At 38.0% G+C, this 25,315-nt stretch overlaps 1 protein-coding gene across 4 annotated transcripts in view; it reads left to right on the top strand.

Annotated features, from left to right (window-relative positions):
• The window catches only part of LOC126725809 (mediator of RNA polymerase II transcription subunit 15a), a 312,712-nt gene that overhangs the window by 223,915 nt on the left and 63,482 nt on the right, over positions 1–25,315 (top strand). For all 4 annotated transcript variants that reach the window (XM_050430742.1, XM_050430743.1, XM_050430741.1 and 1 more), the window contains one exon: positions 19,039–19,142. In XM_050430742.1, the coding sequence (XP_050286699.1) occupies positions 19,039–19,142 (104 nt within the window). The remainder of the gene's footprint in view (positions 1–19,038; positions 19,143–25,315) is intronic.

Here is a 25,315-nt window from a genome sequence, read left to right as displayed (position 1 = left end):
CCTTTAACCCACGATTGAAAGAGAGCTTCCAGAGAGAATTTTGAGAGAGAAACCCTAAAGAAAAACCAGATTGTTTCACCCACAATCTCTACCTTAGAGTCTCATCAAATTCCCTCACTCTCTTCCTCTCCATTGTCAAATCCTTGAGAGGCATTATACCAAACCTGGTTCTCACCATTATCATCTCTGTGAGACAGTCGTTTGGAGTTCTGGGAAGCAGTTAGGAAGGAGCCAATCTTCATTGGTTGATGCTACGGTCTAGTAGCGGAATCCGGGAAGCTAGAAAAGAAAAAGGTTCGGCGCAACCTCGTTGGAGCAAGAAGCTTGGAGGGCTTAGGTGCATTGGGTAGATTAGGCTTGGAGGGTCTATTGCTGTCCTTGTATCCCAACTGTATTTTCTAGTGGATTGATTACCGCTTGGAGGGCGGCGGAGAGGTTTTTCGCCGAGGTCTTCGGTTTCCTCTTCGATAACACATCTGGTGTTATCTCTGTGTTTGCATCTTCCTTCCTCTCTATCTCTGCCTTTACATTATCTGCTGTGGTTTATTTTGTTATGGCTTAGATAGTTGTTTAACCAATTCCATATTATAGCATATGTTAAGTTTCCGCACACTAGTTGTTTGACATATTGCTTGTGTTGGTTAAATTGGTTTTTGGGGTCTAAACGTTCAAAAGTGTTTTTGTACACGTTTTTGAACTTTCAATTGGTATCAGAGCGGGTACACTTATTGTGGTTTAAATACCTAAGTGTGATCCTTGACCCCTTTTGTTTATTTGCCATGGATTGTGCTTTGTATGCCTCTTTGCATGATTTGGTTGGTGATGAATGTAACATGCCACGTGTTTGTGAAAATGTCTCTATGAGTGCTAATCCTCATAATTGTGATGACATGTTAATTGAATCCATGGGTGTTGTTGACAAACTCTTGAAGAAAAATGCTAAGAAGTTTCAAAAGAATTTGAGCAAGTTATTTTGTGAAAAGGATGATTTGATTGCTAAGCTCAATGAATCCAACAAATTGGTTGAGAAATATAAAAAACTTGCTGAAATTTCTCTTGAAAAGCTGAAAGAGTTTGAATGTTTGAATATGGACTTGGATGCTAAACTTGTTTTGTCTAACAAACTTGTTGATGATCTTAAATGTGAAAATGAATCTCTTAAGATGCATGCCAAGTGTTTGATTGCTGAACCTATTGTTAAAAAGGATGAAAATATTTGTTGCAATCATGTTGTGATACCCGATTTTGTGCCTAGTGTGTGTTCTACCTTAAAGGACAAATCGGTGTACATTCCTCCACATAAAAGAAATCAAAAGGTGGAGAGAAAGACTGTTAAGTCAAAGCCTCTGTTTAGGTCTCAACCTAAGGCTCTGGATGGATCTAAGTTTGTTCCAACTTGCCACCATTGTGGTGTGATTGGTCATATAAGACCTCAATGTCATAAGTTAAAGAGGGAATAAAACCATATTGCTAGATCCCTTCCCAAAAGGCCTAGTGGACCTAAACACATTGTGTGTCACCATTGTGGTGCCTTTGGTCATCTAAGACCTCAATGCTCTAAGTTTCATGCTTTTAAAAGAATCAAAAGAAAAGAAAAACTTGAGCTTCTTGGAAGTTGTGCTAAAAAGGATAAACCGGATTTGAGTGATAATAGCATGTTGTTAAAGAAAGTGTTTAATGCTCTTAACTCCTTGTCTATGTGCATCTCCGGTTCTCATTCTTCCAACCCTCGTCTCACTTCTCATGAGACACTCATTCCAAACAATTGTTCTGTTTGGATGAGGAAGGGTTCCTATGGTTGAGCTTTTGCTCCTTTGGTCCTTGATCTAATTCTTTCGATCTTTGTAGGACCCTTCATGCATTAGATGCTTCATTGTCATGCATTTGTGCATCATGCATATCTTTATATGCATTGTTTTGTTTTTGTTTTGATCTTACTTTTATGTCTTTGGTTTGTGTGTGTAAAAATCCAAAACCACATAAAAAGTAGAAAATCAAAAAGCTTGATCGACGTTGTTGAGTTTTGTCTCAAAACTTGTTTTGCCTTGTACCTTTGTGCTAATGGCTTTGTGCATTTTCGAGCATTGCTTGTTTCTTTGCACTCATATCACTGTGGAAGAAATCTTGAAATCTATGTGATTGTTGTAAATAGATCTTCAAACTTGTCATGAATGATTAGTGAATGGTTATGTTGATCTTGAAACTTGCATAGACTTGTGTCTATATATCTTCCCACTCTTTATTTTTGTTTTTGCTAAGAAGAGCTCACCAAATGTAAATCTCCAAATGAAAAGAGATATTGAGCTGCAAAAGCCTGTCGCACATTCTAGTATTCGACTAGGAAAAAGGGTAAGCGACCTTATATTAAAGAGAATGTTTATTCAAAAAGCCAAAGGCTTGTTCATTAAAGTGAAATATCAAATATCACTCTCACAATGAGAGGCGATTGTCTCAAGAGATCAAAATGATCAAATGTTATGGAGTCAAATGTAAAGTTCCAAGATATGTTATCAAGTTTTGTGGGAGGTCATATATACATATTTCTATAATTGAGATGGATCACTTGATCTAGTGCTAATTGTGTATGCTTTGGTTGAATTGATCATTGAAGCTTCACATTAGACTAAGGACTATTTCATTGTTGATATCCACACACAACACACAAGTTTATGTTCAATAAATGCCATATTCATTTGTGTGATTGTACTTGATGAAATGTGTTTTCACATGCTCAATCTTTGTTAATTCAAGCCAAAAAGATTTTTGAGTGTTTTAGGTGTTTTTGGAAAGTATTTTGTTAAAAAATCTGAAATTTTTCAAGAAACCCAGTTTTGCCCTGTTTTGGCGACTCAGTCGCGGGTAAGTCAAGTCGCGAGACTCAGTCGCGTCTTCGCGGGTCATTTTTGGCAACTTGTTTGCGAGTGGAAGGTCCAGTCGCGAGGGTTACTCAGAGATTTTGGCGGCTCAGCTCGCGACTCCCTCGCGGGTAGACCCTCCAGTCGCGAAAAACACTTAGAAAATTTTTCAAAATTTTGCCTTTGAGCGTTTTGGCGGCTTGCCCTGGCGACTTAACTCAGTCGCGAAAATCGCGTGTTTTGCATATTGAGGGTTATTTTCAAAGTTGTTTTCAAAAAAAAAAAAATTTTTTTCATTTTTCCCCTCATGCATCATTGGCATTGTTCGTACCTTCATCTCTTGCCCTTGTTTCTCCTTGACCCTTTGTCTATTCCTGACAAAAAGGGGGAGAGTATACTCTAATGAGTATGTCGGAGTGTTTTGTCATTTCTATATGACTCTTGTGCACATCCTTAGGGGGAGAAATTCTATTTCTTATGCACATTTGTAGGGGGAGAGATATTCCATAGGGGAGATGCATATACCAAGGGGGAGAAGACATTGAGATAATAAGAAAAATTTGTTTTGAATAAGCACAGGCTTTATGGTGCTTTGAGTTATGTTTTGTGATTCTCTTCGCATCATGTTTTTGTTTTAGACATGCATACTTCCTTATGCTATTGTGCTTCTTTGAATGCATGTTCGGATGATCAATTGCTTTGCTATGTGATCATTGTTGTCATTTCTATATGACTGTTTTGGTGTTTGATCAAGTTGCTCACATGTTTCACATCATGTTTACTTGATCGCAATTTACTTGTTACATTATACTTATCCTTTTATTACTTGCTTTACCTTGAAGGTCTAATGTGTTTTGTGCAAGTGTTTCAGGTTACAAGTATATATGTTCCAAGTGCATCACAGCTTCTCATCACTTTGAAGGGGAGAAACTTTATGCACTTTTAGTTTATATTGTTTAAGTTTTTATTCAATATAATGGTTTGTACCCATATGCTTTTGTAAGCTTTTAGGGTTAATGTTTTATGCATAGTTTGTAGGCTTTATGGTATGTACCTTGCTTAAGTGCAGCCTTTATGCTATGTTGAAATCAGTACTTTAATCTAAATGTTCTGCATTTTGGTTGTTGTACTGTCACTCTTGTGCCCTTGTAGGATTGTTCCTAGATGCATATGCCTTGTGTGCTATGCATTGGTTGAGTGTTGAGCATACAAGTGTCTTGCCTTGTGCTTGTTAACTTGTATGTCCTTGTGTTCATTCCAAGTGTGAATGAGCACTGTGATCACTACCTTGTGGTGTTCACTTGGTTGATCAAGCCATGGTTTGTTTATTAACTCCATCTTTGCTTGATCTCATATTGCCTGTTTCATATGCATTTATAATTTTCTGCTTACAATGATCATGGTGTATTGTTGTGTTTCAGGAGTTTATGTTCATATGATTCAAGTGCTTCACAGCTTCTAGAGTTAGGTGTGAGTGAGTTTTGTTCAACTGTTCCCAACTCACATGTTAAGTCTAGAGTCTGGTTTAGGGTTTTGTCACGGAATAGCCAAAGGGGGAGATTGTAAGGTTGAATTTATTCAACCATCTAATTGGCTTTATTCCGTGCCAAATTTGCTTGTAATTCAGCATTTAGTAACTCTGTATTTAGGTAGGATTGTTGTAAGGGTAGTGAGTGAGATAGAGTAAAGATTGCTCAAGAGTGTGCAAGAAAACAGAGTGTCGCGGCTGGGACTCGCGGGTGGACTCGCAGCTGCAAGTCGCCAGAAGCTGCACACGTGCCAAGCATGCTGGAAGATGAACAGTCATGCTAGCTGGAGCACTACAGGACAAAACAGGACAACTGGCCATACGGTTAACTCGCGACTAGATCTCGCGACTTGGTCAAGCCGCGAGGTCAAGCCGCGAGCCACCCCTGTTTTGGAAAAACCTGACGTTTCACATTCCTCTTCATTCCAGTATAAATACCCCTTTAACCCACGATTGAAAGAGAGCTTCCAGAGAGAATTTTGAGAGAGAAACCCTAAAGAAAAACCAGATTGTTTCACCCACAATCTCTACCTTAGAGTCTCATCAAATTCCCTCACTCTCTTCCTCTCCATTGTCAAATCCTTGAGAGGCATTATACCAAACCTGGTTCTCACCATTATCATCTCTGTGAGACAGTCGTTTGGAGTTCTGGGAAGCAGTTAGGAAGGAGCCAATCTTCATTGGTTGATGTTACGGTCTAGTAGCGGAATCCGGGAAGCTAGAAAAGAAAAAGGTTCGGCGCAACCTCGTTGGAGCAAGAAGCTTGGAGGGCTTAGGTGCATTGGGTAGATTAGGCTTGGAGGGTCTATTGTTGTCCTTGTATCCCAACTGTATTTTCTAGTGGATTGATTACCGCTTGGAGGGCGGCGGAGAGGTTTTTCGCCGAGGTCTTCGGTTTCCTCTTCGATAACACATCTGGTGTTATCTCTGTGTTTGCATCTTCCTTCCTCTCTATCTCTGCCTTTACATTATCTGCTGTGGTTTATTTTGTTATGGCTTAGATAGTTGTTTAACCAATTCCATATTATAGCATATGTTAAGTTTCCGCACACTAGTTGTTTGACATATTGCTTGTGTTGGTTAAATTGGTTTTTGGGGTCTAAACGTTCAAAAGTGTTTTTGTACACGTTTTTGAACTTTCAGGTTTATTGTGTTTGTGCATAGGAGTGACTTGGAGAATAAACTTGGCCTATTACTCTAAATGCATAATGTGATATCTTTCCTCTCCCTTCCTTTCTTTTATGTTGTACAGTATTATATATTCACATGCTAGATACATAATAAATATAATACTCACATGCTAGTTATATATATTACCTTCTTGCATTTTAATTTTCACATATTATTTATATATACTAACATGTTTGCTTGTAAATTACTCTTTGCAATAATATTCACAAGTTATTCAAATATGTAAATAAGATATTATGTATATGTATTGTTTTGTACAAAACTTTTTCAAAAACAAATGCCAAGTATTCTATTTATCTTTCTAAAATACGAATGTTGTGATTACATTAAAATAAGGTGCTATTCTTTTGATAAGCAATGTAGGGTATTTAACACCTTTCCCACCTATAACTGAATTTTCAAGTCCAAGAATCTTTGGTTTGGGACTCTAGTTACTTTAATTAATTTAAGAACCCTTGAATTGGTTTTAGTTAATTAGGTAATTAAAACAAATTAGACAAATAGCTGACGAATCACACTTAGAACAAAACCAATAATTGGTGACAACTCCATAAAATAAAAATAAGAAAAAAGATTCAAACACACACACCTTACCTTAGTAACACGTGCACATTTAACACATTGTCGAATGCCCAATTTGTGAATACTTGAGAGGGAAGAGCTCAGAACTCTCGTGCCTCTCCCAAAATCTCACCCAAGTGCATCTACACTGTAAATCCAACAGCCATAAGCTGTGATCCTTATTCAGAGATGGATATTAGGAATTAATGCCCCAGACTTGCTATAAAACATTGTCACCAAACTTTGCATTTATTGGCAAGATTTTACCTACCTCACCAACCTTATTCACTCTTCCAAGCTTGAATCCAATCTTCTAATATAAGAAGCAACATATTCCAAAGGTGCTCTAGGGTGTGTCATGGTGCAAATAACCTTCTCTCTCCTTCACCAATCCCTTCTTTATGCTCATTATATAGTGATCATAATAACAATAATAAATATATATTTTTTAATATTCTCCTTTGTGATTTAGTGTCTTGTGTATTTCTCCACAATGGAGTGATGCACCATTTGCTTCCATTTTTCAATTGGAGTGACTAGGGAGTAGTGGGCTTGACTCTCTTATATATATACACTTTCGAACATAGGTTGATAGGCTCAAGTTCATTTAAATTGTCCCTTCCAAAATTGACTCTAATAGTTGTTTTTTAAGAGATTAAATGTTATTTGAAACTAGTCTCATCACACGCAGTTTGTGCATGTGATGAGACTCTTTTTTATTTTTTATTTTGTCCTAAGTGTCATTTAAATGTGAGATAGAGATTATGTCCTAATTTTTAGGATCTTTCTCTATCAAGTTGTTGATAAAAGTTTAAAATTTTGAATTGAAAATCAAAAATGATAATTTAGATTGGAGAAGTTGAAATACTACCCTTTTAAAAAATAGTAAATTACTCTTTTAATCGTTTGTGTTTTTTAAATTTAAAATTATTAAACTAAAAGATAGGAGGCATTTTAGAGGGTTAAAGAATTTGTGTGAGAATATTTTAGTGCACAAAATGATGAAACCCAAATAAAGAATCATGTTATTAATAGTATATATGATGATGAAAATTCCAATTACTGTAATTAGTTGTTTATGAGTGGATCCCAACCAATCAAAACTAGAAATATTTAAGGTTAGTCTATACTAGTATTTAAGGGGCTTCCCTTATTTGGAATCCTCATTTTTTTGCTCAAAAATACCCCAACACCAGTAAAGACAACTAAAGGATAATCCGGTAAAAATACAACTATAACTCCCACTAAAACATTACCTAAAAAATAAGGTTACTCTCCTGTTGATTTTTAAATTGCTTTATCCACTTATAAATTCTAAATACTTAATATTAATGAGAGGGTAATTCTACCATACCTCCTTTTTTTTTTTGGGTACGGTACCCACTATTAGGTAAACTACTATACCAAGCTACCAAAACATCACATTTGATGGTACCATCCTCATATTATGTAGTACTAACATCATATGTGATTGTACTTTTGTCACATTCGGTGGTTCCTTTATTTTTTCTCACATTTGATGGTACTATCCTCACATTGTGTAGTACTAATATTACATGTGACTGTACTTTTGTCACATTTGATGGTTCCCTTATTTTTTTCTCACATTTAATGGTACCATCCTCACATTGTGTAGTACTAACATCACATGTGATTGTACTTTTGTCACATTTGGTGGTTTTCTTATTTTTTCTCACATTTGATGGTATTATCCTCACATTATGTAATACCAACATCACATGTGACTGTACTTTTGTCACATTTGGTGATTCCCTTATTTTTTTTCTTACGTTTGATAATACCATCCTCATGTTGTGTAGTACCAACATTACATGTGACTGTACTTTTGTCACGTTAGGTGGTTCCTTTATTTTATTTTTTTTCACATTTGATGGTACCATCCTCATATTATGTAGTACCAACATCACATGTGGCTGTACTTTTGTCACATTTGGTAATTCTCTTATTTTTTTTCTCATATTTAATGTTATCATCCTCACATTGTGTAGTACCAACATCACATATGATTGTACTTTTGTCACATTAGGTGGTTCCCTTATTTTTTTTTTTCTCATATTTGATGGTTTCATCCTCACATTGTGTAGTATCAACGTCACATATGACTATACTTTTGTCACATTAGGTGGTTCTCTTATTTTTTCTGACATTTGATAGTATCATCCTTACATTGTGTAGTATCAACATCACATGTAACTGTACTTTTGTCACATTAGGTGGTTTCCTTATTTTTTCTCATATTTGATGGTATCATCCTCATTTTGTGTAGTATCAACATCATATATGACTATATTTTTGTCACATTTGGTGGATCCCTTTTTTCTTTCTCACATTTCATGGCACCATCCCTACATTGTGCAATTCCGACATCATATATAACTGTACTTTTGTTCACATCGGTGGTTCCCTTGTCTTTTCTCACATTTGACAGTACCAATATCACATTTGATTGTACATTTCTCACATTCGTTGGTACTTTAATAGAGCACTTACACGTATTAAACACAATGAGGTGGGGGTAGATTTTACTTCTAAATATATTAAATCTATTATGATTACTAGGTTAGTTAAAATCAAGAAGTATATCACTAATATATTGACAAGCGAAATATTCCAAATGTATATGCCACAATTTGTTTACTAAGAAATCACTTTTCCATAAATTCACATATGAAATAACAAAATTTACTAATTTTGTTTACATGTGCTGTAGATGACCCAAAGAAATTAGACCACCTACTTGCACTTGAATCTATATATGGTAATTTTCATCTCATAATATTTTTAACTTGAATTGATTTATAACTCACTTTCATGAGATACAAGCCGGTCTCTTGTTGCAAAGTATCTAAAAGAAGCAAACAAACTACAAAGAAATCCATTTAAAAAGAAATCCACTACAATGTGTTTTGTTCACATCTATATTTGAATACCATCATGGCAACAATTGAAAAAGAGACAATAAAAAGAATATGCATTTCTAGATCATTCATTCTTAAGTTCTCAACAAGGCAACTTCTAACTTGTAGGAATTTCTTATTATCCCTTTTGCAACTCCGCTGGCTACAAAAATATCTGCATTTACATGATATAACTATTAGAGTTTGAAAAAAAAGGAGATGTTCATAAAAGCAAATCTCTTTGCATAGAGCCTTAGATATTTATTTATATAACTATTATTATTAAAGAACTTTTGCTCATCTAGATCAAGCTTCTCTCTGGTTCTTGTTGGTTTGATTTACACCTTCTGAGTATGAGAGGCCCTACAAAGACATCTACAGCTTTCAATTCTTCAATGTTTGAGGAGCTGAGGAATCTTTCTTTAATTGAACCTTTGAATTCTTTCAAAAACTCCAACTTTTTTTTTTTTTTTTTGAGAAACCAGCTTGGAAGACCAGGCGGGAAAGTAGCATTTGTGTTGGGTTGTTGTGGAGATGCCGAGATGGAGAGCAGAGACAGAGAGGCAGAGAGTGATTTAGTGAAGCCGTGCACACGCACATCGCAGAGAGCACAGAGAAGAGAGACGAGTGACTGAGTGAGAGAGAGTGTTTGAATTTCGGCCGTTTCGGCTTGAACCGGCCATTTCGCCGATTTCGGACGATCGGGCGAGTCTCAGCCGCGTCGACGCAAGTTGGCGAAAAAAAAAAAAAAACCATGTGGCAGACGCGGCCCGACGCGGCACCGACGTGCGGTCAGCGGCGTCTCTCCTGCGTCGCCGCGTCGCACCGCGTCGAACATGGGTGCGTCACCTCTGGAGCCGCGTCCATGCATCCCAGGATATAACACAGATGTTACTGATGCATCCCCATGTACTCATTTATATATAGTCCAGGTTGGCATAGTACATTCTCGATGTCAAACTTATCATGTGTACATATAACTTCATCAAAATCTTAGGGGTTGTTACCACATATACTCCTTCCTTTAACATGAAACTAGGCCCATCACAACCCATTAATCATGTGAAAGAGTTAATTTCCGTTTCAGATAGCTTATTTTTATAAGTGTGGCCTGTTTTAATAAGTAAGGTTTTAATTAGCTATACTAAGGTCAAAAAAGGCAATGCTCTTAAAAATTGTTCCTAAACAAGCAAGGGGAAATAAACTCATTAAAATAAGCGGTAACAAACCTGGTACAGCTTTACGGGTTGTGTTTGGGCGCGCCAATGTGGTGGGAGCTGTAATTATTACTAGCCCTTTTGGTTTATCACACAGATGTGACTAACGAATCTCCATCTGCTGACAATAGTATCTTCATATTTCATTCTTGATGTTAGACTCAACATGCGTCCATACCAAAAAAAAAAATTCCTAGGGTTACGACAAATACTCCTCCCTTTCACATAAAATTAGGTTCAGCATGTGAAAGAGTAAGTTTCCATTTCGGATAGCTTATTTTTAATAGTGCACCCGTTTTAATATGAAAGGTTTTTTACTTAGCTATAATTGGAAAAAAAGTAAAGCTCTAAAATAATTGTTCCTAAACAAGCTGGGGAAATAAACTAGCCAAAATAAGCAGTAAGAAACACACAATTATTACCCTATCTGGTTAGCCTTAAAAATGGAAATAAGTTAGCTTATTTCATAAGTACAGCTTTTGGAAGCTTCACATTTTTACGTACAACTATACTTTCTTATAACAAACATTTTAAACAAAATAAGCTATTGAAAAAAAAAAAAAAAAAAAAAAAAAAAAAAAAAAAAAACTATTTCTAAACACAAAACTCGACTCTTCATATGCTTAGATTCTCATTGTATTTTGTTTGACTAACTCTACATTCAACATTTTGAATATTGCATGCAACTGAAATGTTTGGTTTTTAAACATTGCTGTTAGGCCTGTATCTGTGCTCTGGCTTTCTGATGGGACTTGTGCTTTCATTCCATATATGAGCTTGATAAAATTGTGTACTTGTAGTAGCTTTTTATACCATAACCAGTATTTTATTGCAGTTCGTTAATTAAAAAAAGAAAAGAAAAAGGAATGGCATAACTGGAAGGATGAAAACAAATATTCAAAATAATGTCGGCAAGGCATGTGGTAAGTGTAGGTGATCCTCATATAAAGAAAAATAAAAAATACTTGGAAATTTGACAATGCATCTACAAGTATAAGAATCAGACATGACTTTGAAAGAAAGAATTGTATCATGGGAGTTGACTACAAGGGCTAATAATGCTATATTATGAGTTGGAAACAAAAGACTTGAGTGCATCACCCAAATATAGAGCTGGGGTAGAATTTGTTGTAAAACACTTGAAGATTTCCTTTTTACAATCTTCACTTTCAATGCCACATACATTCAAGAACATGGTTTAACTGAAAAGCTAGTCTACAGTCTGCACCGAAGAGTAATGCTTTGAGACCCCCATCAAGATTGTAGTAGAAGTGCAATGAATATTGGAAGTGCGCATAGTATGTGAGAGTTCTAATTGTAACTTGTGCTTTTGGGATATCGCTTAGATGTAACACATCCCCATGTGGTGACATTAGTAGCTTACTTTAACATAAGACTAGGTCCAGCACAACCAGTAATCAGGTGAAAGACTAAATTTCCATTTCAGATTGCTTATTTTTAAAAGTGCTATCTGTTTTAATTAGTAAGGATTTAATTAGCTATACTAAGAAAAAAAAAGTAATGCTCTATAAGATTTTATCTAACAAGCTGGGGCAAATAACTTACCAAAATAAGCTGTAACATACACACACTTGTTACCCTGTTTGGTCAGGTTCAAAAATCAAAATAAGTCAACTTATTTCATAGGTATAGATTTTGAAAGCCTTGCATTTTTTTAAGTACACCTGTACTTTTAAATAATAAAAATTTTAAACAAAACCAGAATTTACATGAGTTGCATCTGAATAATTATTTTTTTTTTTTTTTTTTTAGTTATAAATCCTAGAAATCTATGAATTGATTTTCTTGGCTATCATGGGTGGTTCCATTTTCTTTTTTGTCGAATCCAAATCATTTGAATTTTTTGTGGAAGAGGGTGGTACTTTCTTCTTGTTACGCATATTTGAAAGATATAAGGATTCTCTCCGATCGGTTTTCATGGGAAAAGAGAGTGCTTTACGGTTGCTAACTTATATTGAGGATCTCATGTCAAATACTCATCCTGAAAACTTTGCTAGAACCTTCAGGGATGGTAATAAGGTTTTTATTTTGCAAATGGGACTCAATGCACATGAAAGCTTTCTTATGATCTCTGAACTTCTTCATGGTTGTCGGAAGGGCCTCATCATTGTACCAGAAGGAAAGCTGGGTAGTGGGTGGAGAGGTTTTGGCTTTCATCTTCGTAAGGCCATTGCTCCCGACTCTCTTGGCGTCAAATCGCCATCTCAATCTGCCCTGTTCCCGTCAATGCAAAAGTTCAGAAATCATAAATCCTTTCTGACGGCAGCAGTGGATGGTGATCGGAAAACCTATGGTGGTAGCGGAATAGGAAAGCTTGCAATGCCCAATATTCAAAATTCTATCAAATCAAATCTAGCTATCAAGTCTAGCTTAAGCAGTCAGAAGACTCAGAGCCTGGATTTGCACGATAGGGGTGCTGGGTAGGTAAGCACGGTTCCTGAGGCTTAAGTCACGCTTGAAATACAGGATGACGCTCTTAAAGGTGCTGATTTTCCTTTCTCGCTAGAAGTTTCTTTACGTTTGGTGTGTGGGCTGAATGGCAAGTGGGATATTAAGTGTTCCAACAGTAAGGAAGTGGGCTGTTCTGGTGTTGGACCCATGAAAGATGTCTTTAGGCCCAATGCACTTGCTAAAGCCCCCCACTTAACCCACCTCATGTCCCCAAACTTAAGCCCAAGCCCTCTTTGGTCTGGCAACCCAAAAGAACAGCAAGAAAAGAACTGACCACCAGGAGTTCCCCGTTGCAAGAGACCCATATTCCAGGTATGTCGAGTCCATGCGTGAGACCCTTCCAATCTTCGTCATGCCCTTCGATATTGCCTCTGAGGTCGTCGATGGTCTTCGATGTCTTCGATGTCACCGCTGCCCAATCTCTCAACTCCGACCAGATCGTTAAAGCCAAGTTTGAGTCATCGACGCCGATTGACTCGTATCTAGTTTCCAATGTAGCCGAGTCTAAGCATCTCCGCTCCGACGAGTCCGAGGAGGCCAGGAATGGGTCGGCATGCACCACAGATCACGATGTGAGCTTAGTGCGTGACCCCCGACTAATTCTCCAGGAGCATTCTGGCAATATTGTCAAGAAATGGGGGAACTCGGAGCAGTGGGTTCTTGAATTACGCAATGGGAGGAGGGTTGCGGTTCCAGTGCAGATCGCTTTGCCTCGGTGTGAAGCTACAGAGGTTTTGGAAAAGCAAAAATAGCTTGCCTTAGTTACGTTGGAGTCTTCTGACGTTACGAACGTGTCATTGGCTCTTTTCGAAGAGGATGAAGTATTAGTGGAGAATGGGGCTTCGGATTCCTTCTCGGAGGAAGCTAATCAGACCCTAGTTGTTGATCCAATAGCTTTTTCTCTACCTTTGGCCACGACAGAGCAGTCTCCTGTAGATGAGGAAAGTGTTGTGGGTTTGGATACTTAAAGGAGTCAGGAACCTTATTTCGATTGGTTTCAAAAGAGATTCAATAACTTCAATAGCTTCCTTGGCACGTCCCTTATGGGTTTAGAAGATCAAGCAACAGAATTTTTATTGGCTGTTGAAGCTGAATTATATTCGGAGGGCTGAGGTGAACAAGAAATCGTGTGGTTCAAAAGGTTTGGGGGTGAAAGGTTTAAGAGAGTTGAAAGGGTTGTTTAATTCCATTAATTATGGCTCTTCATCTGCTAGGTGATGTGGTATTAATAGGAATCGGGTTCTTTTCGTCGCTCAATGAATTTGAAGCTTATTTCCTGGAATGTCAGAGGTCTGAATGAAGTTGACAAGAGGCTTCAGATTCGTAACTTGTTGCGATCCTGGAAGGCTGATATTGTGTATTTGCAAGAGACCAAACTAGAGTGGATTACTAGAGGTACTGTTCGAAATATTTGGAGTTGTCCATATGTAGATTGGTTGTACCTGGGCTTTGATGGTGCTTCTGGAGGAATTTTATTAATGTGGGATAACCGAGTTGTGGAAAAGGTGGAGGAAGCGGTGGGGCATTTTTCAGTTTCATGCAAGTTTAAAAATATAGGCGACCAATTTGAGTGGGCTTTCACAGGCGTATATGAGCCGAATTTGAACAATAGGCGTAGGTTGATGTGGGAGGAACTAACTAGGCTGATTAGTTGGTGGGATTTTCCTTGGTGCCTTGGAGGGGACTTTAATATTATCCACTTCCCATCAAAGCGTTTGGGGGCTGCTAGCTTCTCCAGGGCTATGTATGGATTTTCTGACTTTGTTTCTTTGCATGGGTTGATGGATATTCATATGGAAGGGGGCCTTTATACCTGGTCCAATACTTCCTCAACTTTTAGGCTAGACCGGTTCCTTTTCTCCCCTCTTTTGGCAGATCACTTCTCTCAGTTCACCCAAAAAAGGATGCCTAGAGTTCTTTCTGACCATTTTCCTATTTCGTTGGAGAGCGGGTGTCAGCGAAGAGGTAGAATTCCTTTCCGTTTTGAAAATATGTGGTTGAGAGTGGATAACTTTGTAGACAAAGTGAAGAAGTGGTGGGCATCCTATTTGTTTCATGGAACCCCTAGTTTTATTCTTGCTAAGAAGTTGGCTGCATTGAAGTTGGATTTAAAAAAGTGGAATGAAACTGAGTTTGGCAATGTCACTTTTAAGAAACAGGCCCTTTGGAGTAAGCTGAATGATTTGGATGCTAAAGAGGAGATTCATAGTCTATTTGCTGAGGAGAAGTTAGCTCAAACTAATCTTTGTTTAGCTATTGAAAAGTTGATTCTTATGGAAGAGACTAGTTGAATACAAAAGTCTAGGGTGTTGCATTTGAAGGAAGGGGATGCCAACACCAGATTCTTTCATAGAATGTCTAATTCCAACAGGAAAAATAATGGTATTGAAAGCCTAATGGTTAATGGTACTTTGTCGTCGGATCAAGGTATAATTGCAAACTACATTACTCATTTCTTCATGAATTTGTATTCTGAGCAGCAGGTTGAGTGGCCGTTTCTGGATTCGTTGGTTTTTCCAATGATATCTGGTGAGAATGCGGATTGGTTAGAGAGGCCTTTTGAAGGGGCAGAAATCTTTGACTTTATTCAAAGTTTTCATGATGATAAATCCCCTAGTCTTGATGGCTTCCCTATGGCTATTTTCCAAGCTTGCTGGGGGATTGTTAAGCCTGATCTCATGGCTGTATTTCATCATTTTTTTTGCCAATGGTTAGTTTGAGAAAAGTTTAAACGCAACTTTTGTTACTCTCATTCCTAAAAACCATGCGGCTAATGAGATTAGAGATTTTCGGCTCATTAGTTTGGTTGGGGGGATTTATAAAATTATTGCTAAAGTCTTGGCTAATCGTCTCCGCTTGGTGATGGGGGATATAATCTCAGCATCTCAAAATGCTTTTGTGAGGGACAAACAGATCCTTGACCCTGTTCTTATTGCTAATGAATATCTTGACAGTAGATTGAAGTCTAGGGTGCCAGGGCTGATTTGTAAGCTGGATGTTGAGAAGACTTTTGACCATGTAAACTGGAATTTTCTACTGCAAATGTTAGAAAGAAGTGGATTCTCTACCAAATGGAGACAATGGATTCTCTTTTGTCTATCTACTATCTGTTTCTCCATCTTGATTAATGGCTCTCCTTGTGGTTTTTTTGGTAGCACTAGAGGCTTGAGGCAAGGTGATCCGTTGTCTCCATTGTTGTTTGTTTGGTGATGGAAGCTTTTGGAAGAATGTTGGACAAAGCAGTTCTTGAAGGTCGCATGTCGGGTTTTAGTGTGGGTAACTTGGAGGGAAGATCCATGGCAATGTCTCATCTCCTTTTTGCGGATGACACGCTAATTTTTTGTAAGGCTGATTTAGATCAAATTTTGATCCTTCGCATGATTCTTATCTGGTTTGAGGCGATGTCAGGCCTAAAGATTAACCTGGGCAAGTCAGAATTGGTTCCGGTTGGGGTAGTCAATAATATTGACCTTTTCTTGGTTGTTCTTGGCTGCAAACAGGGCTCTCTCCCAATGAAATATCTAGGTCTTCCTTTGGGTGCTAAATTCAAGGATAAGACTATATGAAATCCTATTCTAGAGAAAATGGAGAGGAGATTGGTGGGTTGGAAACGCTTATACTTATCCAAGGAGGTAGAGTCACCCTAATCAAAAGCACCCTATCTAATTTACCCACTTATTTTCTTTCTTTATTTCCTATTCCTGCTAGTGTGGCTAATCGAATTGAGAAGTTCCAGCGGAATTTCTTATGGGGCAGTTTTGGAGATGATCCTAAAATTCATTTGGTTAAATGGGCTACTGTTTGTTCTCCTATTTCTTCGGGTGGCTTAGGGATAAGGAAGATAAGACTTTTCAATGAAGCTTTACTTGGGAAGTGGCTTTGGAGATTTGGGATTGAGGAAGATGCCCTTTGGAGGCAAGTGATAGAGATGAAGTATGGATGTGTGTGGGGGGGCTGGTATACCAGAGCTGTGATTGGCCCTTATGGTGTTGGTTTATGGAAAAATATTAGTCAGGGATGGCCTTCTTTCTCTCGCCATATTTTGTATGATATTGGTGATGGGTCTAGAGTGAAGTTTTGGCAAGACCGGTGGTGTGGAGAGACTTCTCTTACTGTTAGATATCCAAACTTGTTCAGATTTTGCAGGAATAAGGATGCCAGTGTGGCTGAGCTTATGATGTCCACCAATGGTGTCCTCTTTTGGGATGTGAGATTCGTTAGGAGTGTGCATGCTTGGGATCTAGAGGCTATGTCTGACTTCATGGTAACTATTTATAGTTCGCCTATAAGGGGGCCAGGTGAGGATAAAATGTGTTGGATTCCTAGCAAAGTTAAGGGTTTCTTGGTTAGTGATTATTATAGAATTTTAGCTGGCACCGCTTTCTTTGGGTTTCCTTGGAAAAGTATTTGGAAGCAAAAGATTCCCTCTAGAGTAGCTTTCTTTGTTTGGACTGCTGCTTTAGGAAAATGCTTGACGATTGATAATTTACGTAAAAGGAAGGTGTGGATTCTGGATTGGTGCTACATGTGTAAGAGAAATGGTGAATCGGTTGACCATCTATTTCTTCATTGTCCTTTTGCTTCGAATCTATGGTCTATGGTTTTGGGCCTTTTTGGAGTTTCTTGGGTTATGCCGCACACTGTGGTGTTGGCAAGGCAGCTTTGGTCATCATCGAAATGGTTATATTTGGTCCATTATTCCTCATTGCTTATTGTGGTGTCTTTAGAGGGAGAAAAATAGTAGATGTTTTGAAGATACTGAGAAATCTATTACGGACCTCAAGCTTCTCTTTTTTAGAACTTTAAGGGATTGGTTGTTTGCTTTGCAAGATAAATATCTTTCCCCTCTTTTATTGATTTCTTAGACTCTTGCAATTTTTGTATTTGATTTCTTTTCCCTTGTACACTCCCTGTGCACTAGGGTGTCCCCTTTATATCAATATATCTTATTACTTATAAAAAAAACATTTTAAACAAAATAAACTAGTGAAAACAACGAAACTATTCCAAACACCAAGCTAAGTCTTTGTATGCTTGGTTTCTCATTTTCTTTCGTTTGACATTTTGAATATTGTGTATGACTGAATTAACACTTTGTTTGTTTCACTGTAAAATGTTTCAAATGTAAAACTTTTTACAATAAAGTATTTTCTTTTGAAAACATTTTACAGAAAAACATTTTCAAGTGTTTGGTAATTGGTATGACCAAATTTTCCAAGCACAAGCCATCAAAACTGGTGCCTCCTAGCCATCATCGGTGGCTCTTGTTTATCAAGCTCATATATGGAATGTGTTTTTTGCTTTAACATTTCTGTTAGGCCTGTAATTGTGCTCTGGCTGGTGGGACTTGTGTCTCTCTACTCAATCTAGGATGCATGGACATGGGTGCGGGTACAATATGGCGACACGAGCAATTTTTCAAAAATTATAGCATGAGACAGCAGATAGGACACTGTTACGACACAATTATGGCACCCCAAATGAAGTGTCCACACTTAGCTACTCATTCCGTATATGAGATTGATAAAGCATGTGTTCGTTGTAGCTTTTCATACCACAAGCAATATTTTACTGCAGTTAATTATTAGAAAAAACTGAGGAAGGGCATAACTGGAAAAAGAAGAGAACAAACATTCAAATTAATGTCAGATAGGCTTGTGGTAAGTGTCGATGATCCTCATATGAAGAAAAATAAAATTTCTCGGAAATATGACAAATGCATCTACAAGTATAAGAATTGGATATGACATTCAAAGCAAATGTCGTATAATGGGAGTTGACTACAAGAACTAGTAGTGCTATATTAGGAGTTTGAAACAGAACACCTGAATGCATCACCCAAATAAAGAGCTTGGAATACAATTGGTTGAGGAACACTTGGGGGTCTAATATATGGAAAGCAAGGTATCATGTTAGTTGACTAGGAAAACATTTTCTGTTGACAGATTTTCCATAGTGAACCTTGAACAATCAAGTGCTACTGTTAATTTTTTTCAGAGAAAAAAATATTGGGTTTTTGTTCATATTTTTAAAATTTCATGAAATTTTATTTACTTATCAAAAAAAAATTTCATGAAATTTTGTGTGGTTTCTTTTCACATTTTGTTGCTTTAAGTTCTGCACTGTCAGCATAGTTTTCCAATTTGGGACTTTTTTTTTTAATAGCTTAATTGTGCCTGTATGGTCAGTAACATAATAAGAGTATCTCCTTTTGTGTATAGAATGGAAACCTTGAAGACGCATCTCCCTGTTTCTGGACAAGAGGAATTACATGTACTCAGGAAAATTGCTATAAGGTTTGAGGAAAAGATTTATACTTCTGCCACAAGCCAGTCAGATTATCTACGAAAAATATCTCTGAAAATGCTTACAATGGAAACTAAGTCTCAGAATCCTATAGGCAATGCTTTGCCATCCAACTCTGCTGGCAATAATAACAAGTCCCCAGATGCAGGTAGGTACATCAAAGAATTATGTGCATGGTTTTATTTACATATTAATCCACCCTGCCTCTCTCTCTAGTGTTGTGTTTTTGGCACCGAAATCATTATTTCACGTATCTTCATGGATTAGATATACGCATGCATACTTACATGCATATGTACATATACAGAAACATAGATATATGTTTATATGTGTATGTGTGCAATTTTTTTTTCTTCTTGGACATGGATCCGTAATTCCTGTTAAAATGTCTAAAGATGTTATTTTTGTGACATCTTGAAAAGTAATGTTGCCTTTGTTTTATTGGTGGGGAAAGGTGGATGCTATATGCAGTTGAATTTGTATGTTTAGCATCTGTTAGACTGCTTTCACCCTCAAAACAGGTTATGAAAAATAAATGAGTGTACTTATCAAAAAAAGAAAAGAAAAAAAAAGGTGATATGAGTAAGCTAATGAGCTCTAGCCTAAATTTCATTTCCTTTCCTTGTAAGGGTAATGGAGTGAGGTTGTGGGTTCAAATATAAGGAATTTAATTGAAATATATTTCCATTTTTTTCTTTTCCATTGTTGTGGGGGAGCGTGCCGGTCTGTGCAGACTCAGTGCGGAAGTGTAAAAAGGTTACAAATGTAGTTCTGGTACATTGGTAAACTAGGGGGGAAGAGAAGAGAGACATTCTGATTACAATGTAGTTCTAAGTACAAAGTAAGAGAGCTCTGGAGAGTGAGGTGTATTAAGCCTGCTGAAGACTGGAGCCAAAGGTCCCTTTTATAGCTGAGGAGAGCTTCGGATAGCTTCAGGAGACTGCTGAAATCACGGAGAGTAATTTGCTTTTACTGAGGGTAGATTCTTTTCCACCGAAAGCAAATAGTAACTCAATGATTCTGTCTGGGGTACTGTAGAGTGAACAGTAACTGGTCACTGTTTATGAACAGTGTTTTGTCCCCTTGCTTTTCACGAATAGTGACTTCTGCATAGTGTTCTGGACTGTGTAGTGAATAGTGTTTTGTCTGCATGCGGGTACTGTTCTGAATAGTAACCGGTTCTTTTGCAGAGATGTTTTCTGAAAACTTCCGGAGGCTGTTCTGGAGCGTCCTGAGATGTCTGGGAGTTATATACTAATCACTGTCCAGATTATAACCATCATAAGGATCTTGTGAATCCTGAAATGGGTCAATCGGGACACGGTTGCATGAGGCTTCAGAAGAGGCAGGAGAATTCTTTTCTACTGACTCTAGCTGTGCAGATTGAAGGAGTAGTTGTTGGGCAAGATCTTTGAGTTCTCTGCTTGATTTCCCGGAGAGTACTGAATCAAGGCTGGACTGTGATCTTGTGCAATGAGCTATTGGTTTTTGCACTGGAAGAGGAAAGTCTTTATACATTTTGGTGATGGCATCAGTTGGTCTGAACTTATCCCACCATTTTGTATAGAATTCCCTATCAAGTAGGTTTTGATTTATAGCATAATTCCACAAGCAAATCTAGTGGATCTTGTAACGGGCTGTCATATGCAAGATGGCTAGAAACTGTGAAGAATGCTTATCTGTCTGGAATTTGGAACCAAAGTATCTTAGTGCATCCTGTAGAGGTTCTGGGAAGTTCTGAGGGGTTGAACCGAACATTTCCCACCACTTGAGGAACCACGAAGGTATATGTCCCTTGAAATTCCTGTCGAACTGAATGAACCATGAGTGATCATAGGTCTCAGTTTGGAAGAATAATACCTTTTCAAATGCATCCATGTAATCATAGTAGTTGTACAGGGGTTCTGAGCCCTTGAGTGCCGTAAGTGTTCTGAGAGTGGAGGGATGTCCCCAATCTTTGCAGCTTACAAAACTCTGTATCGTGAACTTATGATACAAGACGACTGAGGGATTATCTCTGTCTCTGATGTCTTCTATTCTGGCAGACTTTTCTTGTGTGAGAATGCCTTTATAGAATTTGATGCTTTTTTCTGGGCTTTTGGGAAGAAAATGCCATTCAGGAGGCAAAACTTCCATTGCTAGTGCCAGTGGATCCATTATATGGGCCAAGTGTGGCTCAATATAAGAGATATGCTGAACAAAAGGTTTCTTGATATAAGAAGCTCTACCTGTTCTGGGAGGGAGAGTATAAGAGGATTGTTTAGACACGATCGGACCAAAAGGTTCTTCAACTTTGTATGGAGCTAAAGCTGGTTTGGGAGGAAGTGTGGCTAAAGCAGAACTGTAACTGTGCTGTCCTTGGGGCCTTTGGTAATTTGGTTTCGGGATCGTGGAGACCAAATAACGATTGGCTACAATGGATGGTGACACAGGTGAAACCTTAGTTGAACTGGAGAAGGGTACTAAAGGGCGAGGGTTTTGTGCCTGACTGGTACTCCTAGTTTGCTGTTTAGGCAATTTAGGGGTTTGGGGTTGTACGGGTTTCTTCCCGGACATTTTGTTCTGGATTCTGCAAAAATTCACGGGTTAGAAAGTCAGGGATACTGTTTTGAGTTCCTGCTATGAATTCAATGTCAAAATCGAAAACTGAAAGAATAGCTTGCCATCGTGCAAAAATCTGTTTTGATGCAATGTTTTGAACATCTTTTTCTAAAACATGTTTTGCAGATTTACAATCAATTCTTATCAAAAACTTTTGATTCAAAAGATCACTTTGAAATTTTGAAATACATAGTACCATAGATAAAATTTCTTTTTTAATAGTACTATAATTGAGCTGAGTGGGAGTCCAAATTCCTGAATGAAAGCAGACAATTTGTTCAGGGGAAGTGGGACTGACACGCTGAAGGAGAATGCCACCATAACCAATGTTAGAGGCATCTGTCTGGACTACCTTGAAGGAATTTTCAGAGGGGATTCCAAGGCAAGGGAGTGTCTTGACATACTTCTTGATTTGTTGGACAACCGATGTATGAGTGGGTGTCCAAGGAGGAGGATTGGTTCGGAGTCTATCAAAAAGAGGCTTACATTGTTGCCTAAGGTTTTGATAGAAATCAGAAATGTAATTAAGAGATCCTAGAAACCTTTGGAGTTGGGTTTTGTCGAGGATTTCATCTGGGAACTTTTCTACAAACTGGATGGCTCTATCTATGGGTTTGATAATTCCATGTTTGATATCAAAGCCTAAGAACCTGACACTGGTTTGGAAAAGGTTAATCTTCGGGGCTGAGACAACAAGACCATTTTTCTTGATGGTTTGGAAGAATGTTCTGAGATGCTTCCAATGTTTGTCTAAGGATTCAGAGAAGATTAGTACATCATCAATGTATACTATGGTATGACTGGAGAATGGATTAAAAATCTCATTCATGATGTTCTGGAATTCAGAAGGTGCATTTTTAAGACCAAAGGGCATTACGTTCCATTCGTAATGTCCAAAGGGTGTGGTAAAGGCTGTCTTGTACCTATCAGACTCACTGATTTGTATCTGCCAAAAACCACTCTTCATGTCAAACTTACTGAAGACCACTACTTTACTAAGCCTGTTAACTAAATCTCTTTTGTTGGGAATAGGGTATCTAATCCATTCTAAGACTTTGTTAAGGGGCTTGTAATTGATGACAAGTCGAGGAACACCTCTTTCAATCTCAGCGTTTTTCTGGACATAAAAGGCTGGACAAGACCAGGGTGACCTGGAGTTTCTGATGATTCCCTTTTTAAGAAGATCCTCTATTTCTGCCTTACAAGTATTCATGAGTTCCTGGCTCATTTGAATAGGTCTGGCTTTAGTAGGGATGTCTTTTTCTTGGAAATCTTTGACATATGGTAATGCAACTTCGTGTCTTTTCCTATGCCAAAAGGCCGTGGGAAGATCAGAACAAACTTCTTGCTTGAGTTCTCCTTCGAACTTTCTAATGTTGGACTGGAAACTTTTGCAAGTTAATTGCTCTTCAACACTCTTGTAACCTAGTTCCTTACTAAGGTACCTGAGATGTTGGGTTTTGGCTTTTATAAGGTTAAGAATTTTGGAGGTAGAAACCTCTTGGAGACTATTGATGTCTTTAGGTTCAGGGCTCCTAATAAACTTAAACTTAACTGGTTGGCCAAAAGGATGGGTGGTGATTCCTTCACTATCCGTGGTGAATGGATATAACAGACACATGAATGGATTTCCTAAAATGACCCTATCTGTCATATTTTTGACAAGAACAAAGGTGGTTTTAAAACACGCATTGTCTTGACATACATGTGCTTTCGGGATTTTAAATTCAATCTGCATTTTTCCTCCGCTTGCGGATGTTAACCTTTCTCTGGTTTTCCGAAAGTATTTAGAGGGAATGATTCCTTCTTGAATGCAGTTGAGATCTGCGCCTGAGTCTATTAAGGCCACAACCTCGAATTGAAAATCCTTGCTTATGACAATCCTGACTTTGGAGTGCCATTTCTGAGAGTTAATTCTGCTAATGGTTTGCAAGAACGATCTATTGGATAGTTCTGATCTCATATCTGCAGTAGGATTAATTGTTTCATCTACTTCATCATCAAAAGGGTTTTGTAATGAGATTCTGTCCTCATTGCCTTGATGAGAAGTATACTCTAGGTTTTTGACTCTTTGATCCATAAGACCATGGTCAACCTTGAGGATGATTAACTCTTGCCTAAGGGTTCTTGCCTCAGACTTGGTTTCCTTAATCTCTTTTTGGAGATCTTGGATGGTTATCTCTTTTTTGGATTTGGTAAACCTATTGTAGATTTTTTCCAAATCGACTTTGGGTTCCTGTAACCTAGGTTCGGATATACTGGTTTCCTTGACTAGGGTTTTATGGAACTCACTAAGTCTTTGGGATTTCTCAACCGGGTCCTTGATCTGTTCTATGAGATCTAGGAGTAGTTCTTCTTGCTTAGAAAGAACTTCAATAGTGTTGTTCCTGCAACAACTATTTTGACAAGGTATGGCTTCATCTGGACTGTTAGAGGTGCTATCTGAGACTCTAGGAGAGGATGAATCTTGGTAAATCTGATAGATTTCTCGGTCAATAGAACTATTTGGAGACACATTTTCTGGATGGTCAAGTTCTAAAGCTTTGGAAATATCTTCAGATACTAAGGAATGGGTAGGGGATTTGCTTGGACATTCTTTCTTGAAATGTCCCTTCTTTCCACACCGGAAACATTTTCCTTTTGCTTTAGGTTTGAGGTTGGCAGTGGCATTGGGGTTTTTCCCTTTCCTATAGATGCCTCTTGCTTCCAATTTTTGTCTCCTGTATTCTCTGGAAACAATCCTTTCCCTGTGGAAATCTTTAAAGGCAGGGTTTCCTCTAAATTTGGATTTCCATTTCTTAGGAGGAAGTGGAGATGTATCACCAAGCTGGTCGTCTAGTGGTTCTTTCTCCTTTTCACTTTCTGAGGAGGGTTCATTAGAACTACTAGAAGATATGTGGGCTTCTAAGACTTTTACTTCAGGTGAAGGAGAGACTGATTTCTCTACTTTCCTTGTTGAATGTTTAGCCTTAGCTGGTGGAATGGGCTTTGATGGAAGTTTGGTTTTGACATGGTTCTTTTTATGCCAATGGAAATGTTTTTCAAAGTATTCAAAGAAAGGATAATCTGCTTTCACCGTTCTCATGAACAACTTCCATTTCTCCAAAACTTCAACTTTCTGTTCCTTGGTATGGTTGGCTCGATAGGCTTCTCTTTTAACTCTGTTCTTTTCAGAATTAAATTCCTTTTCAAGCATGTCCATATCAGGGATGAATTCTTTTGTCAACACAAGGAGCTGATGATCGTATTCAGTTTCCTGCTGAATAAGATTCTTAAAATCAAATCCTGATGGTGAAGGAGGCTTGAGACTATCTTGACTAGTGCTGTCTTCTTCTTGATCAGCAACTGAGTCTTGTTTGGCTGTGTAACAAGGGGTACTAACTTGGGAGTAGTCTTTGACACCTTGAAACTGTGGTCCTAAGTCTCTTCTAGAAGTAGGAGCTCGTGTTCTAGACGAACTGCTATATTAGGATGCAGGTCTATCTCTAAGAAGGATAGTTGGCTGCCTAAAAGGTTGGCGTAGATCTATGGATCTAGACCTGTGATGTAGATCTATGGGAGATCTGGGTTCCTCATAGTCTAAGGGTGATCTAAACCTAGACTGGTCAAAGCTTAATCTAACCGTTCCATCGGTTAACTGCTGGATGACATCTAGATCTGGACTCC

Source organism: Quercus robur, chromosome 5 (assembly GCF_932294415.1).
Source record: "Quercus robur chromosome 5, dhQueRobu3.1, whole genome shotgun sequence".
NCBI classification, from domain to species: Eukaryota; Viridiplantae; Streptophyta; class Magnoliopsida; order Fagales; family Fagaceae; genus Quercus; species Quercus robur.
Note: the sequence above shows the minus strand (reverse complement) of the source record. Positions and strands in the feature narration are given on the sequence as shown.